The sequence below is a fragment of the Ursus maritimus genome, unplaced genomic scaffold, assembly GCF_017311325.1.
Source record: "Ursus maritimus isolate PB19 unplaced genomic scaffold, ASM1731132v1 scaffold_21, whole genome shotgun sequence".
Classification (NCBI taxonomy): Eukaryota; Metazoa; Chordata; class Mammalia; order Carnivora; family Ursidae; genus Ursus; species Ursus maritimus.
Genome location: NW_024424564.1, coordinates 266662 through 280388, shown reverse-complemented (window position 1 = coordinate 280388; position 13727 = coordinate 266662). Strand labels below are relative to the sequence as shown.

Here is a 13727-nt window from a genome sequence, read left to right as displayed (position 1 = left end):
GAGGGGCTCGTGGGCGGAAAAACTTGCGGAGCAAGACGGGGTCTGGAAGGGGGACTAACGAGAGAGGCGCGTGCAGAGGAGGGGACCCAAACTGGGTCTGCGTGGGGGCGGGGGCGCCCGAGAGAAGCTCGGTATGCAAATGAGACGCAAAACAGCATGTAGATGAGTGCAGTGATTTTTCGCACTCCGCTTGGTTCCTGAGCCCGGCGGAGCCACGCTCCTAGTCGCCCAGAACCGCTCGGTTGACGGTGCCTTGGAGCTGCGTCCCGAGGAGCGGATCCGGGCCGTGGGAGCTGCAGTTATACCGGGCAGTTCGCCAGCTGGGTCAGGCGTCGGGGAGGCCGAGGATTGCTGGGAAAGATGGGGCAGTGCAGGGAGGCCAGGGTGGGGGCTGGCCCGGGGCGTCCTCCCCTCTGCTCCAGCTCCGCTTGATACAAAAGGGCCTCTGTCCTCGCTACAGGCAGCAGGGAAAGGACCAGGGTGGTGGCTCCTCTACGCTCCCTAGTTTTGTCTGCAAAGGAAACAGACTGTGGCTCGGTGGCTGTCTATCTCCCAGTCTTGGCAAAGCCCAAGAACACAGCCAGAGGAACCCTGAAAAATTTGTCCCTTGTCCGCAGGCACCGCTGCAGCGCCCACCAGCGGTGCAGCCTGCGAGGATATCACTCCAGCACGCGGAGGGTGGCAGCAGAGAGCCCTTTAAGGGGCGGGGCCAGTGCTTCCTCAGGACCGCCTCCTCCGATTTGACTCAGTGCTTGCTGGACTGGCTCGCGCCTCCGCCAACCGCTTTTTCGTTTCCTTCCCGTCTCTTCTCTGGTGACCCCGGAAGTGGAAGTAGGCGTAGGTCGGCGGCCACGGCGGGGACGGAAGGCGGAAGCAGAGCGTGAGCGGGAGGCGGAGCCGGGGGAGCTGCTCTCGTAGCTCCCCCTGGCCCTAGGCCCAGCTGCTCGAGGGGGAGGAGTTACCGCCGCTCTTCGGGTACGTTACCTTCGCCCCCTCTACCCAACCCAAGGGTTTCCTGGATGTCTTTCTCAGGGGCAACCCTAAGCTCCGCCCCCCAGGTTTTCTTTAAGAGCCGCACGGTCCCCGCCCTTTTCTGGCAGCCTGCGGCCCCCCTTTCCGGTCTTTTTTCCCTTTTTACCCAAGAGTGACCCCCGGACCACACCCTTTGCGGTACCTCCCTCTTTCCCTGTTTCTGGATTATAGCTTTCTGGGGAAAGAAGAAAAACTAAGGGGATGGGGGGGGGGGCACGGTTGTGGTTAATGTAGTATTGGCTTATTGGTAGGGATAACGAATGCCCCAGAAGAATTTGAGAAAACAAGGGAGGTGGGTGCATTAATTATATCCCCAATTTAAGGTTATTTAACCCCTCCCTTGGTTCAATCCTGATCATCCCCACCTTGATACCTTTGTTACAGGCATCAGAACCTATCATGATGGCTGTGACCTAAAATCCTCAGGAAGCCCCCGGGGTCATGGCCCAGAAGCACCCCGGAGAAAGAGGGTTGTGTGGAGCCCACCACAGTGGTGGTGCCTCCTTCAGGACTTTAGGATCCTCTGTGGACCCTGAAATACTTTCATTCTCAGGACTCAGGGACTCAGCGGGGCCTGCTCCTAATGGTACCCGCTGCCTCACAGAGCACTCTAGTCCTAAGTACACACAGCCCCCAAACCCAGCTCACTGGTCGGATCCAAGCCATGGCCCCCCAAGGGGTCCAGGACCCCCCAGGGATGGAGAGGACCCTGATCAGAGTGAGGCATCTTCAGAAGAAGAGTCAGGAGTGGACCAGGAACTCTCAAGAGAGAATGAGGCTGGGTACCAGGAGGATGGGAACCCTTCTTTTCTTTCCATTCCATCTGCTTGCAACTGCCCGGGAACCCCTGGAATCCCTGAAGGGCCTTACTCTGAGGGAGGAGATAGCTCTTCTAGCAACTTTTGCCACCATTGTACCTCTCCAGTTTTGGGGGAAGATGAAGAGTTGGAAGAGGAATATGATGATGAGGAACCTCTCAAGTTCCCCAGTGATTTTTCACGTGTGCCCAGTGGGAAGAAACCTCCACCCCGGAGACAGCGGCACCGCATTCCGGCCAAGGAGGATACTCGGGAGGGTGGACGCAGAGATCCCAGGTCCCCTGGCCGACATCGGCTGGGCCGGAAAAGAAGTCAGGCAGATAAGCGCAGAGGCCTGGGATTATGGGGAGCAGAGGAACTGTGTCAGCTTGGACAGGCAGGCTTCTGGGGGCTGATTGAACTGCTGGTATTTGTGGGAGAGTACGTGGAAACTTGTGGGCATCTCATCTATGCATGCAGGCAGCTGAAAGGCAGTGATCTGGACCTTTTTCGAGTCTGGTTGGGAGTCTGGGCAGGGCGGCTGGGGGCCTGGGCCCAGGTGATGTTCCAATTTCTGAGCCAAGGATGTTGCTATGGGGCAGGGCTGTTCACCCGTTTTCTTAGGCTACTGGGTGCTTTGCTGCTTCTGGCTCTGGCCCTCTTTTTGGGCTGTTTACAGTTGGGCTGGCGGTTTCTGGTGGGACTGGGTGACCGGTTCGGCTGGAGGGGTAAAGCCACTTGGCTCTTTTCTTGGCTGGCTTTGCCCACCTTGCAGCGTTGCCTGATTCTGCTGAGAGATAGCAGGCCATGGCAGCAGTTGGTAAAAATGTTTCAGTGGGGTTGGCTGGAGTTGCCTTGGGTCAAGCCAAGGACTAACAGGCAGGGGAATGCACCTGTAGCTGGTGGTCGCTACTGCCAGCCTGAAGAGGAAGTGACTCGACTCTTGACCATGGCTGGGGTTCCTGAGGATGAGCTAAACCCTTTCCATGTGTTGGGGGTTGAAGCCACAGCATCAGATGTTGAACTGAAGAAGGCCTATAGGCAACTGGCAGTGATGGTGAGTATCTTTCCCCCATTTCCTGTTCCTCTTTTGTTCTCATATTTTATTTTCTATTCCAATTTTAGGGAGAGTAGCATAAAGAGAAGGCAGAATAAAAATAAAAAGTCAACTTGAGGCTGGAGTAACAGTCATAAAGACTTTTTCCCCTCTACTATGGGATCTGACTTTCCCTCCATTTTAAGCTTTTTGTCATGAGATTTTTTTTAATTTTTATTTTTTTAAGATTTATTTGAGAGAGGGGGTGCTAGAGAGAGTGCATGACGTGGGGCAGGGGGCACTGGGGGAAGCAGACTTCCCACTGAGCAGGGAGCCTGATGCAGGGGCTTGGTCCCAGGACCCCGGGATCATGACCTGAGCCGAAGGCAGACCCTTAACCAACTGTCACGCAGGTGCCCCTTGTCATGAGATTCTTAATAAAAAGAAATGAACCTGGTCTATCACTCTTGGACCAGTCGCCCTGGAATATCCAGGTGAAGTCCCTCCAACTAGGGTGGAGAAGAGGCCTAATCAGAAAGCCTGTCAACTCCTCTACCTTGAACAAATGAGGGTTTTTTTGAACAGGGGGAAATCCAACTATTTGTCCCAGAGAGGCAAGTGTGGACTTAGTGTGGGAAGGTTCAGGGAGTGCATGTGATTATTCCAGGACCAGGTGAAAGAAAACAAAGTTTATTTCAAGACCAGCAATCTAGAGTGGAAAACGGAAAGAGAACAGAACATACACCATCGAGAGGCATGTGCATCTATACGTCATACATGAACATATGGTTGTGTTTTTTGTTTTTTTTTAAAGATTTCATTTTTAAGTAATCTGTACACCTGATGTGGGGCTCAAACCCACAACCCTGAGATCAAGAGTCCCATTGTCCCACTGAATGAGCCAGCCAGGTGCCTCATGATATGGTTGCTTTTATTGATTAAGGAGGTGGGGGTGGTACAGGTGGCTGTTGTGATGCACCATATGCCCGAGGGAAATGGTTTAATACAAGCATGCAAATTGCTATTAGTAGATATTAATTTGGTATTTTTAGATACGATTATTATTGCTTTTTCTGTAAGTAAAACTATATTATGAATGTAAGTAATGTGTGTAAATTCCATCGGAGGCCTATTTGTGTATGGAACTGGACTGATAAAATTATCACGGTGCATAAATTACCTCAACGATTGCATGACAACGAAGAGGAATGAGTAACCAAGGTGTCGCATTAACCAGTCAAGACACCGTAAGATACCAGGCCTGTAACTTAGCAGAGGACTAAATTAGTTTGGTGGGAAATGCATGCCCCTTAGTGGATAGACTGGGATATTCTTAAGAATGAGGAGCAATGGTTTACACTCAGATTGTTACTAGCAGTAGAGCTCTTTCCTCACTTTAATGTCTTTTAGCAGACATCCTCTCTTGGGGAATATCAGTCTTAGAAAAATTCTCATTTTCGGGGCGCCTGGGTGGCGCAGTCGTTAAGCGTCTGCCTTCGGCTCAGGGCATGATCCCAGCGTTCTGGGATGGAGTCCCACATCAGGCTCCTCCGCTGGGAGCCTGCTTCTTCCTCTCCCACTCCCCCTGCTTGTGTTCCCTCTCTTGCTGGCTGTCTCTCTCTGTCAAATAAATAAATAAAATCTTAAAAAAAGAAAAAAAAATCCTTTAAAAAAAAAAGAAAAGAAAAAGAAAAATTCTCATTTTCAACTTGCTTTCTTGGAGTAGAGATATAGTTAAGTACCCTGATCCTCAACACACCTGCCCCACACCTCAAAGTACTCCCTTGTTCTGGGCCAGTGTCTGTGGGTTTCTTTTACATAACTTCTCACTGCCCTTATTAGGCCTCAGAGTGACCATGACTAAAAGGCTGTTCTGTAAGCTTGGGTACGTGGAGATCTAACAGCATTCGATTTATTTGGCATCATCAGGAGACTAGCTTTATTCTGTATTTTTGGAAAGGGAGGGTGGGAACAATCAGGAAGTGTAGGAGGTGAGGATACTATTTGTCTCAGAGAAAAGGCTGAAAGATGGATAAAAAGGCCCGAGGATCACAATATGCTATTTCATTTCTGGGATAGAAAGGCATATTGTTGTAGGAAGTACATAGGAGAATTTTCTAGTTAGAAAGAGTTAGGGGGCGCCTGGGTGGCTCAGTTGTTAAGCGTCTGCCTTTGGCTCAGGGCATGATTCCAGTCCTGGGATCGAGCCCCACATCAGGCTCCTTCGCTGGGAGCCTGCTTCTTCCTCTTCCACTCCACCTACCTGTGTTCCCTCTCTCGCTGGCTGTCTCTCTCTCTCCCTCAAAAAAATAAATAAAATCTTAAAAAAGGAAAAAGAGAGGATGTAATCTCTTTGGAACTCTTATTTTATGATTGACAATAGAGTTAAAATGTGAGGGCTTAGTATGCATGTACCAGGTAGGGTGACCAACTATCCCTGTTTTCCTTGGATTGTGGGTTTCCTGAGACCTTAACTTTCAGTGCTAAAACTGGGACAATCCAGGCACACTGAGATGGTGGGTCACCTAGTGTCAGATTCTCTACAATATATGTTGTAAGAATTCTCCCCGTAACCCATGATAGATGTATTATTCTAGGTCATATAGCTAATAGTGGCAGAGCAGAACTTGATCCCGGTATCTGTCTGCAGAGCCAGAGCAATTAGTCATTAAGCTGTATTGATTCTCTAAAAGGGTGGTGAAAGAGAACCCTTTGATATGAGGGTTATTATTATTTTTTAAATAGGTTCCACACCCAGTGTGTAGCCCAAGGTGGAGCTCAGCGCCAGGCTTTAACTCAACCCTGAGATCAAGAATCGGATGCTTAACCCACTGAACCACTGAGGCATCCTGATAATGAGGTTATTTTGACCTAAGATGGGGAGAGGGTTGGAATGGATTTGTGATGAAATCTTTGTCTTGGTAGGTTCATCCTGACAAAAATCATCATCCCCGGGCAGAGGAGGCCTTCAAGGTTTTGCGGGCAGCTTGGGACATTGTCAGCAACCCTGAAAGACGGAAGGAATATGAAATGTAAGTTGGAAATGGGAAATTGTCAGGTGGGATAAATGAATAATCTTAAAAGTAGAGGTCCCTGGACTTGTGGATGAGGCTCTCTAAGGTGGAAAGAACTGGGGTTGCTTATCTTTCTAGCTGGCCAGGGGCCTCAAGAGGCTCAAAGCTTAATCTCCCTTTGTCCCTTGCCCAGTACCTTCTGATTTACAAAGGCTTTCTTCTCTTAGGAAACGAATGGCAGAGAATGAGCTGAGCCGGTCAGTGAATGAGTTTCTGTCCAAGCTGCAGGATGACCTCAAAGAGGCAATGAATACAATGATGTGCAGCCGATGCCAGGGAAAGCATAGGTACGAAATAGGGTAGGGATGGGACAGCCACAGCTTAGGCACTGGGTAGCCAGAGACCTCCTTGTGAGTATTACTGGTAATTGGGGGATACAGCTGATGAGTAAAAAGACCCTGACGTTTCTACTTTTGCCATAGTATCAAAAGATTGGGGATTTGAGGGGCGCCTGGGTGGCTCAGTCGTTAAGCGTCTGCCTTTGGCTCAGGGCGTGATCCTGGAGTTCTGGGATCGAGCCCCACGTCAGGCTCTTCCGCTGGGAGCCTGCTTCTTTCTCTCCCACTCCTCCTGCTTGTGTTCCCTCTCTCACTGGCTGTCTCTCTCTCTGTCAAATGAATAAGTAAAATCTTAAAAAAAAAAAATTAAAAAAAAAAAGATTGGGGATTTGAATTAGCAGTAAGAAAAAAAGTAATATTTTTAGTTTTAAGAGAGGTTGAGGGTACAGGTGTTTGTAGACATATGTAACAACTGGAGATAATTTTAAAATTGATATTTTAGCCATATTTGTCAATAATAATGATACTATACACTTGATCTTAGCCAAAAGGCCAAGAAGCGATTAGAATGAGGATACTATAACAATATGGTAGGCTTGACAAATTAAAAGGAACTGTCCTTTTGTTGGGTTATAGGAGGTTTGAAATGGACCGGGAACCCAAGAGTGCCAGATACTGTGCTGAGTGTAATAGACTGCATCCTGCTGAGGAAGGAGACTTTTGGGCAGAGTCAAGTATGTTGGGCCTCAAAATCACCTATTTTGCACTGATGGATGGAAAGGTGTATGACATCACAGGTATACTTCTGTTCTCTAGAAATATGGGCTCATGTATGCTCAAAACTGTGATGTTTTGGCTAATTATTTCTCATGCTTGTAGAATGGGCTGGATGTCAGCGTGTGGGGATCTCTCCAGATACCCACAGAGTCCCCTATCACATCTCATTTGGTTCTCGGATTCCAGGCACCAGTGGGCGGCAGAGGTAGGTGTTACTTCTTTCAACAATCTACCTACTATTGTAGTTCTGAATAGGATTTCAGATGACACCCTGCTTAGGACACCTAGATGTCTTACCCTTAAGAAGTTTGGCAGCTGGCTCAGTGTATCTTTCTTTTTTCCAGTGTATAAACAGGTAACACAGGTAACCATATAACTCTTAATAGCTCTTGCCTCATAATGTCTTCTGTTTTCCTCTCAGAGCAACCCCAGATGCCCCTCCTGCTGACCTTCAGGATTTCTTGAGCCGGATCTTTCAAGTACCCCCAGGCCAGATGTCCAACGGGAACTTCTTTGCAGCTCCTCAGCCTGGCCCTGGGGCCACTGCAGCCTCTAAGCCCAACAGCACAGTACCCAAGGGAGAAGCCAAACCGAAGCGGCGGAAGAAAGTGAGGAGGCCCTTCCAACGTTGACACCCCTTCTCTTCTTTCCTCAGATCAATGTCAGGGAGTCAAAAGGGCTGTGTATAGCACAGGATGGAGTTTTGACTTGTTTATTTTTAAATATTTAAAAAAGGGAAAATTTTAAGCTCAAATTGTTCACTCAGTACTTGTAGGAAGCCCCGGAACCACTCTCCCTCCTCCACCAGCACCTAGGAACTGTATCTTGTCTTCTGACAATACCAAAGAAATAAGGGTGGCTAGAGCAAAGAACCTAGAGCTGGGACCTGGGCTGGACAATATCCCCCCTGGTAGTGTGGGAACTGGTATTTCCCTGGGGTCTGTATGCCTTTGTCTTTTGCTTCTAGAGCAGATGACACTTTTCCCCCTCTTTTTAAACTACGAGTCTATCTTATAATTTCTTGACCCATTTCAGGAGGGAGCCCCCTCCTTTACCCCAACATACTAGTTAAAAGAACAAGAAAGCATGTAGCCCTAATTATAGGAGATTATACATAGAGTTCAGAGAGTGGGAACTTTGAATTTTTCCTCGGACATTCACCTTGTGGGTAATCACCCAACTTCATGCTTGTTGCTGCAGGGATGGCCAAAACTAATAATTTTTAAAAAGCAGACTCATGCCCTCTGCCCTTGGGTGAGGGGGAAGGATACAGGGGTTCTCAGAAGCCCCCTTATGATCCAAGGGTTTGTATTTTTTTAAGTTTGTTCATATTTGTATGTACATATCTATTTAAAGCCAGGGGATTATCTTTCTATAAATATATAACTGGCAACCTGTATCTTCCCTCTCTTCTTGGCCCTTTTTCTCACTTGAGAATCCTTTACCTACTAAGTGTTAGCTAAGTGAAGGGTACCTCCTACTGGACCAAGGGAGAGGGGATAAAAAAATGCCTTAGAGAAGTTTTACACAGTAAGTTGCTATTCCGTGTTTCTTCCCCGCCTTATGAGGACATCCCCCTACCCTTCCTGCTGACCAAACTGTAGCCATATCTGGAAAAAAAAAAACCAAAACAGAACTTTATTATAAGGAAAATACACAGCAGAACAGAGCTGGAAGGTGGTGTAGGTGGAAGATCTGGAAAAACTTAATCACCAAACTGCTCAAACATGGCTTCCTGCTGTGAGGGAGAGTGATTTGGCCTTTATCTTTCCCACCTTTCCCGTTTCAAAAAAATCTGCTCTTAGCAGGGCTGGGCCCAGGGAGCCCCATTTTCTAATCTGTTTTCTTCCTGGGAGTTTGGGAAAGGTTAATAGTTCTCAGGCTTTCAAGATACAGAAGACAACATGGAGAACGAAAGGATGTTACAGCCCTTTGGTCCAGTGTTACCCCCAGTCCCATCCCTCAGTATTTGTTGATGCCAAAGAGACGAACCCCATGGAATTGGGGTAACTTAGGCAGCAATACGCTGAGCAATGAGGCTGTGTTGATGAAGAAGTGAGCAGCATCATACTTGGTGTAGAAGCTGGCCAGGAGGTAGCTGGGGAGAGAAAAAATGGGTTAAGTGAAGTTGGCCTTCCCTGTCCATATTTATGACTTTGCAGTGGCCTTCTCTTCTATTTTAAATGACCAGTTTTATTGCATACAGTCCTAGAATATCTGAAAACATTCCAGTTAAATTAACAGTATTTACTTTGTGGTTGGGGAGATAATCAGCAACTTTAGCTGGAGATTTATGAGCTAGTGTTTTTTAATTGTTAATGACGTGGCAAATGACAGCTGAAGTCTATATGACTGTTACCGTCCCTCTGCTTCCATTCCTCACGGTTTTCATAGATTTATATTAGTTCTGCTTTATTTATTCACTTCCTTTGGAAGTGTAAAACCATTTGGTTTTACTTGGTGTTTTCTCAGTCCTTTCTCCATTCCTCTACCACCAGGCAGCAAAGAATTCTTGATTACTATCTTCTACTTTTTATTGCTCTCCCTAGATTTAGACCATACCATAATATCTTCAAAGGGTCTACGTGAATAGTCTGCTTTTTAAAAGCTTCTCTGTCGGAGTTTCTCCTTGACACTTGGAGCATTTCCCGTATCTCCCCCTGGACTCACAGTACGATAGGAGAGATGCTGAGGAATTTGCGGGAAGAGGTAAATTGGAGCCCGTAGTCCATCTGTTCCCAGTGTGTCAGTAGCCGAGCCTTTCCTTGGTCAGGGGTCTCAAAGGGTGTCCCTTTCACCGTATGTAAGAAGACATACATAGCCTGGGAGGAAGGAAGGGGGCAGTGTGAAGAGGCAGAAAGTAGTTTTTCAGCCCAAGAATTATGCTGAGATTCCCAAAAGGAAGACATAAATCCCCAAATAATTGGCGATTTTGTTTTTGGTTGGGAAAGGCCTGGGATGGGTATAAGAGTGTGGTTTAGTGCTCACCAAGTTATGGATGACGTTGGTCAGGGTCCAGACAACAGGAATGCTGAAGAAGGGGATGCTGAGTAGAACCACATGCAGCAGTCCTACCAAGACGATGTAGGCCAGCCAGATGCCCCGGCTATTCATCACTCGAGTGTTGGGGTTTACTTCGCTGTGTGCCACCCCCACATTCATCCTACCGCCGTCGGGGATCAGGCAGGAGTCCAACTCAATTTCCTCTCAACGTGTCTTTGAATGTGTTCCCCCCAAGTTGTCTCCTGAATAGCCTAAATCCCCTGAACTCTACTGGGAATAAAAGAACTTCCCCATTGTGCACAAAGGAAGAACTGAAGATTTAGTGAAAAAAACTTAAAAGGCAAGACGAGTCCTCTACTCTTAGAGATATTAATGGTAATCTTTACTCTGATCCTTACACTTCAACTGTAACCTGAAGCGGTAAGCCTAAGGTTGGGGCAGAGACTTCCGGCAGCAGGGGAAACAAGGAACCACTAAATAAGGGATGAGGGGACACAACTACTTCTAATCCCCACCTCTTCCTTTGGGGCTTGCCCGTCCTGTCTCTCATTCCCTTGGCATGTAAGCAGGCCGCATCCCAATCCCTTTCTCAAGCGAAAGGCGCTGCCAAGTAATTTACCCAATGGCTTTTGGATTGAGCTAGGAAGGGACCTGAGCTCAGCATCTCGAGAGACGGAGCCCTACCGGGGGCGGCTCTGATCGTCTGAATTTGGCCCTTCAAAATCGTGCTTGTTGATGCCTAGTTGGGAAGAAGCTCTTGCTCGCCCGACTTTACCTAAATTCCCTAAACCCTGGTGTTGAACCCGCCCCATGCTCCTCCCAGCTTCCCTCTCTCGTTTGTCGTTCATCGGCTATCCTCAGGGCTCTCCTCAAAGCTCCTCGGTATTTAACTTGCCGACGCTCTAGCTCCCCCCGACCCCCACCTTTCAGCTTCCCATCACTTTTCCTCCGCCCCATTTCCAGTCTCCCGGCAGCACCTACCTGCTGGCTTCAGAAGCCGGACCGACTCGAGGCACGGCGTTCGCTTCCACACCTGTGGTCTCCAGGAAGCAGCCGCCCTCGCCCAACCGCGCTCTCCCTATTCGTGGAACAGAATCAGCGCTGCCGCCACCCATTGGTTGGCAGTTTGCAATGGGGACGCGCAATTGGTCGCCATTTCCGCCGTTCGGGAAGTTCAGGACCCGCCCCTCTCCCTGTCCCACCTTTTGAGAGAGGTGGGGAAAGCAGCTTGGAGGAGTGAAAACGACGTCAGCTATTGACTAATGGGAAGAGTTGATAGTGTGAGGTGGGAGTAAGAGTGACGGCGATTGGTCGGCCGCGGTTATCTGCGCCTAGGCGGGAGCTCCTGGAAGCGGAGGCAGCGGGTGGGGGCCTAGTGGACTGGAGGGGTAACAAGATGGCGGCGGAGACGGTGGAGCTCCATAAGCTGAAGGTACCGTGAGGCGGGGAAAGGCTGAGTTAGTTTTTTCTGGGGACTGAATTCTGCCGGGTGTCTTGCGCCTTTTACTGCATGTTCATCTTGCAGGCTTTTCCACTTCGTTTTTTGGCTCCCGCCGTAGTTCTTTTCTTTTGTGCCTCCCTTCTTCCCCACTACGCCTTCCCTGATTTCCCATTTCTCCGTACGGTTTTACAGTATCTTTGTTATTTCCGCTCTTTCTTCATCGTTGTATCATCCGTCACATCCCCACCGGGTGTACAAGTGCTTTCAACCTGTTATACTCCCTTCTCGTTTCTCGTCAGAGCTGCATTACGTCAGTGGTCCCCTCCTCTTTGCCCCATGCTGGAGCCAGGACCCCTTTTTCTTTCCTGGATCGATGCTTTCCATTCTGTTTTCCAAAGCTGGGATTCCCGTTAACAAATGATGGCAGCTTTGTGTATTTCTATCTATCCACGTTTCAAACAGGATCCAGAGAATGCTTCCACTCCTTTCATTTAGGTGGGGTTACGCCCTCGGAGCTAACTTTGAAACCTGAGGAGAGGCCTCAGAAGCTAGGCCTCTCCTTAGAAGCCAGGGATTTCGGAGACCTTAACGGTTAGTAAAGCACAGATACCTCAGATTTAAAAGTTTTCCGTATTCTCTCGGGCGGTTCTCGGCCCGCCAGCCTTACCGCCTACCCTTACCACTAGAAAGACAACTCACTCGTGGCTGTAGTATTTTGGAAGAGCAGTTCCGAGGTTAGGTTTATCTCTTCCCATTTCCTATCGCGGTTGGACCCTGCATCTCTTGGTGCCACCACTGGGTGACACTCTCAATCACGGGGCGGTTTTAAGTTCTATCTTCTGGGAATCTTGGTAGCTTCCTCACGTTGAGATTATTAATTTCCTAGAAGAAAAGAGTAGTTTATTTTAAGGTAAATTAAGAGAATATCTTGATTAGTTGTCCATTTGTCATTTCACGAGTAGTTTTCCCATCAGGTGATTTGGTTATGATTTGGTCACATCATCCTGGGAACCTTGGACAAACCAGGCTGATTGAGCCAAAGCTAAAAACTGATCCTTTAAAGCTTGATGAGCTTAAAAAAAGGCGTAAAGAGAATGAGGGTAGGGAGGACACATGCAGGTTGACACCGGTTAGCCTTTCTGTGAAATCTGATTTCTCACCCATGGATTCTGAACTGTTGTAGTAGGTTTTTGTGTATCCTGGAGTTACTGTTAAGTTGGTAGCCCTGAAATCTGTAGATTATATCAGTGGTCTCCTAATCTGACAAGTAAAAAAACTTGAAACAAAAAATTGAAACCAAAAAACCTTTGTTATATGTCTACTTAAATAATGTTCTGCCATACTGTTACGTATGTTATAAAACATATAAAAAAAGAAATTTTTAAAAAAGATGTTATTCATTCATTTATTTATTTGACAGAGAGAGAGTGTGAGCAGGAAAGGAGCAGAGGGTGAGGGACAAGCAGGCTCCTAGCCAAGCCCAGGGCCCGAGCCTGGGCTCATTCTTATAACCCTGAAATCATGACCTGAGCCAAAATCAGGAGTCAGACACTTAACCACCTGAGCCACCCAGGCACCCTGAAAAGAAAGTTTTGAGTGAATGAGATAAAAAGGAAATATGAATAGAAGATTTAGTATTTTCTTTTTATTCCACTTTTGAAATCCCTAAGTCACTAGTCTTGTGACTTGCCTTTATGGATGTTGTGTTGGTTTATGGGGTGATTGTTTCCATAAAATCTGTATTTGTCAGGTCTGTATTAAATTTGATTTTGATAGGAATGTCCTCTGACATGATTTCAGGTATTACAGTCTGAGAGAATATGAGGCCCTCCTGACAGCCTGAAAAGTAGTCACTGGTTTGTTTGTTTGTTTGTTTTTTTTAAAGGATTTATTTGTTTTTAGAGAGAGGGAGGGAGAAAGCATGAGCAGGGGGAGGGGCAGAGGGAGTGGGAGATGGAGAGAGTCTTAAGCAGACTCCTGGCCCAGCAGGGAGCTGGACACAGGGCTCAATCTCATGACCCTGTGATCAGGACCTGAGCCAAAATCAAGAGTCAGATACTTACCCAACTGAGCCACCCAGGTGCCCCTGAAAAGGATTCACTCTTTTAATCACATTTGCTTGTCTTTGCTTTTTCTCTAGAGCACTTCTTAACCTTTTGGAGGTCACAGATACCTTTGAAACTCTGATGAAAGGTATGAACCCTCTCCCCAGAAAAAGGCATGTACATATACTTTGCATGCGATTTGAGGGGCTTCATAAAGCTATGCTGTAGCCCTGAGGAGTCCGTG

The 13727-nt window shown here is 47.7% G+C and overlaps 3 protein-coding genes across 3 annotated transcripts in view; 2 read left to right on the top strand and 1 right to left on the bottom strand.

Moving 5' to 3' along the window:
- Positions 1 to 819: 819 nt before the first annotated feature.
- DNAJC14 (DnaJ heat shock protein family (Hsp40) member C14) lies at positions 820 to 8393 on the top strand. Its single transcript, XM_008712039.2, has 7 exons — positions 820 to 975; positions 1417 to 2886; positions 5791 to 5897; positions 6107 to 6226; positions 6854 to 7014; positions 7097 to 7199; positions 7416 to 8393. The coding sequence occupies exons 2-7, from the start codon at positions 1474 to 1476 to the stop codon at positions 7624 to 7626; spliced, it is 2115 nt and encodes a 704-aa protein (XP_008710261.1). The 5' UTR covers positions 820 to 975; positions 1417 to 1473; the 3' UTR covers positions 7627 to 8393.
- Positions 8394 to 8605: 212 nt separating this feature from the next.
- ORMDL2 (ORMDL sphingolipid biosynthesis regulator 2) lies at positions 8606 to 11135 on the bottom strand. The gene is made up of 4 exons (XM_008712022.2): positions 10979 to 11135; positions 9983 to 10157; positions 9665 to 9816; positions 8606 to 9092 (listed from the first exon to the last, which is right to left on the bottom strand). The coding sequence occupies exons 1-4, from the start codon at positions 11110 to 11112 to the stop codon at positions 8957 to 8959; spliced, it is 597 nt and encodes a 198-aa protein (XP_008710244.1). The 5' UTR covers positions 11113 to 11135; the 3' UTR covers positions 8606 to 8956.
- A 45-nt stretch (positions 11136 to 11180) lies between these two features.
- Positions 11181 to 13727, top strand: part of LOC103656925 (SAP domain containing ribonucleoprotein) — a 43990-nt gene continuing 41443 nt past the window's right edge. The window contains exon 1 of the mRNA XM_040637113.1: positions 11181 to 11429. Within this exon, the coding sequence (XP_040493047.1) occupies positions 11394 to 11429 (36 nt within the window). The 5' untranslated portion in view covers positions 11181 to 11393. The remainder of the gene's footprint in view (positions 11430 to 13727) is intronic.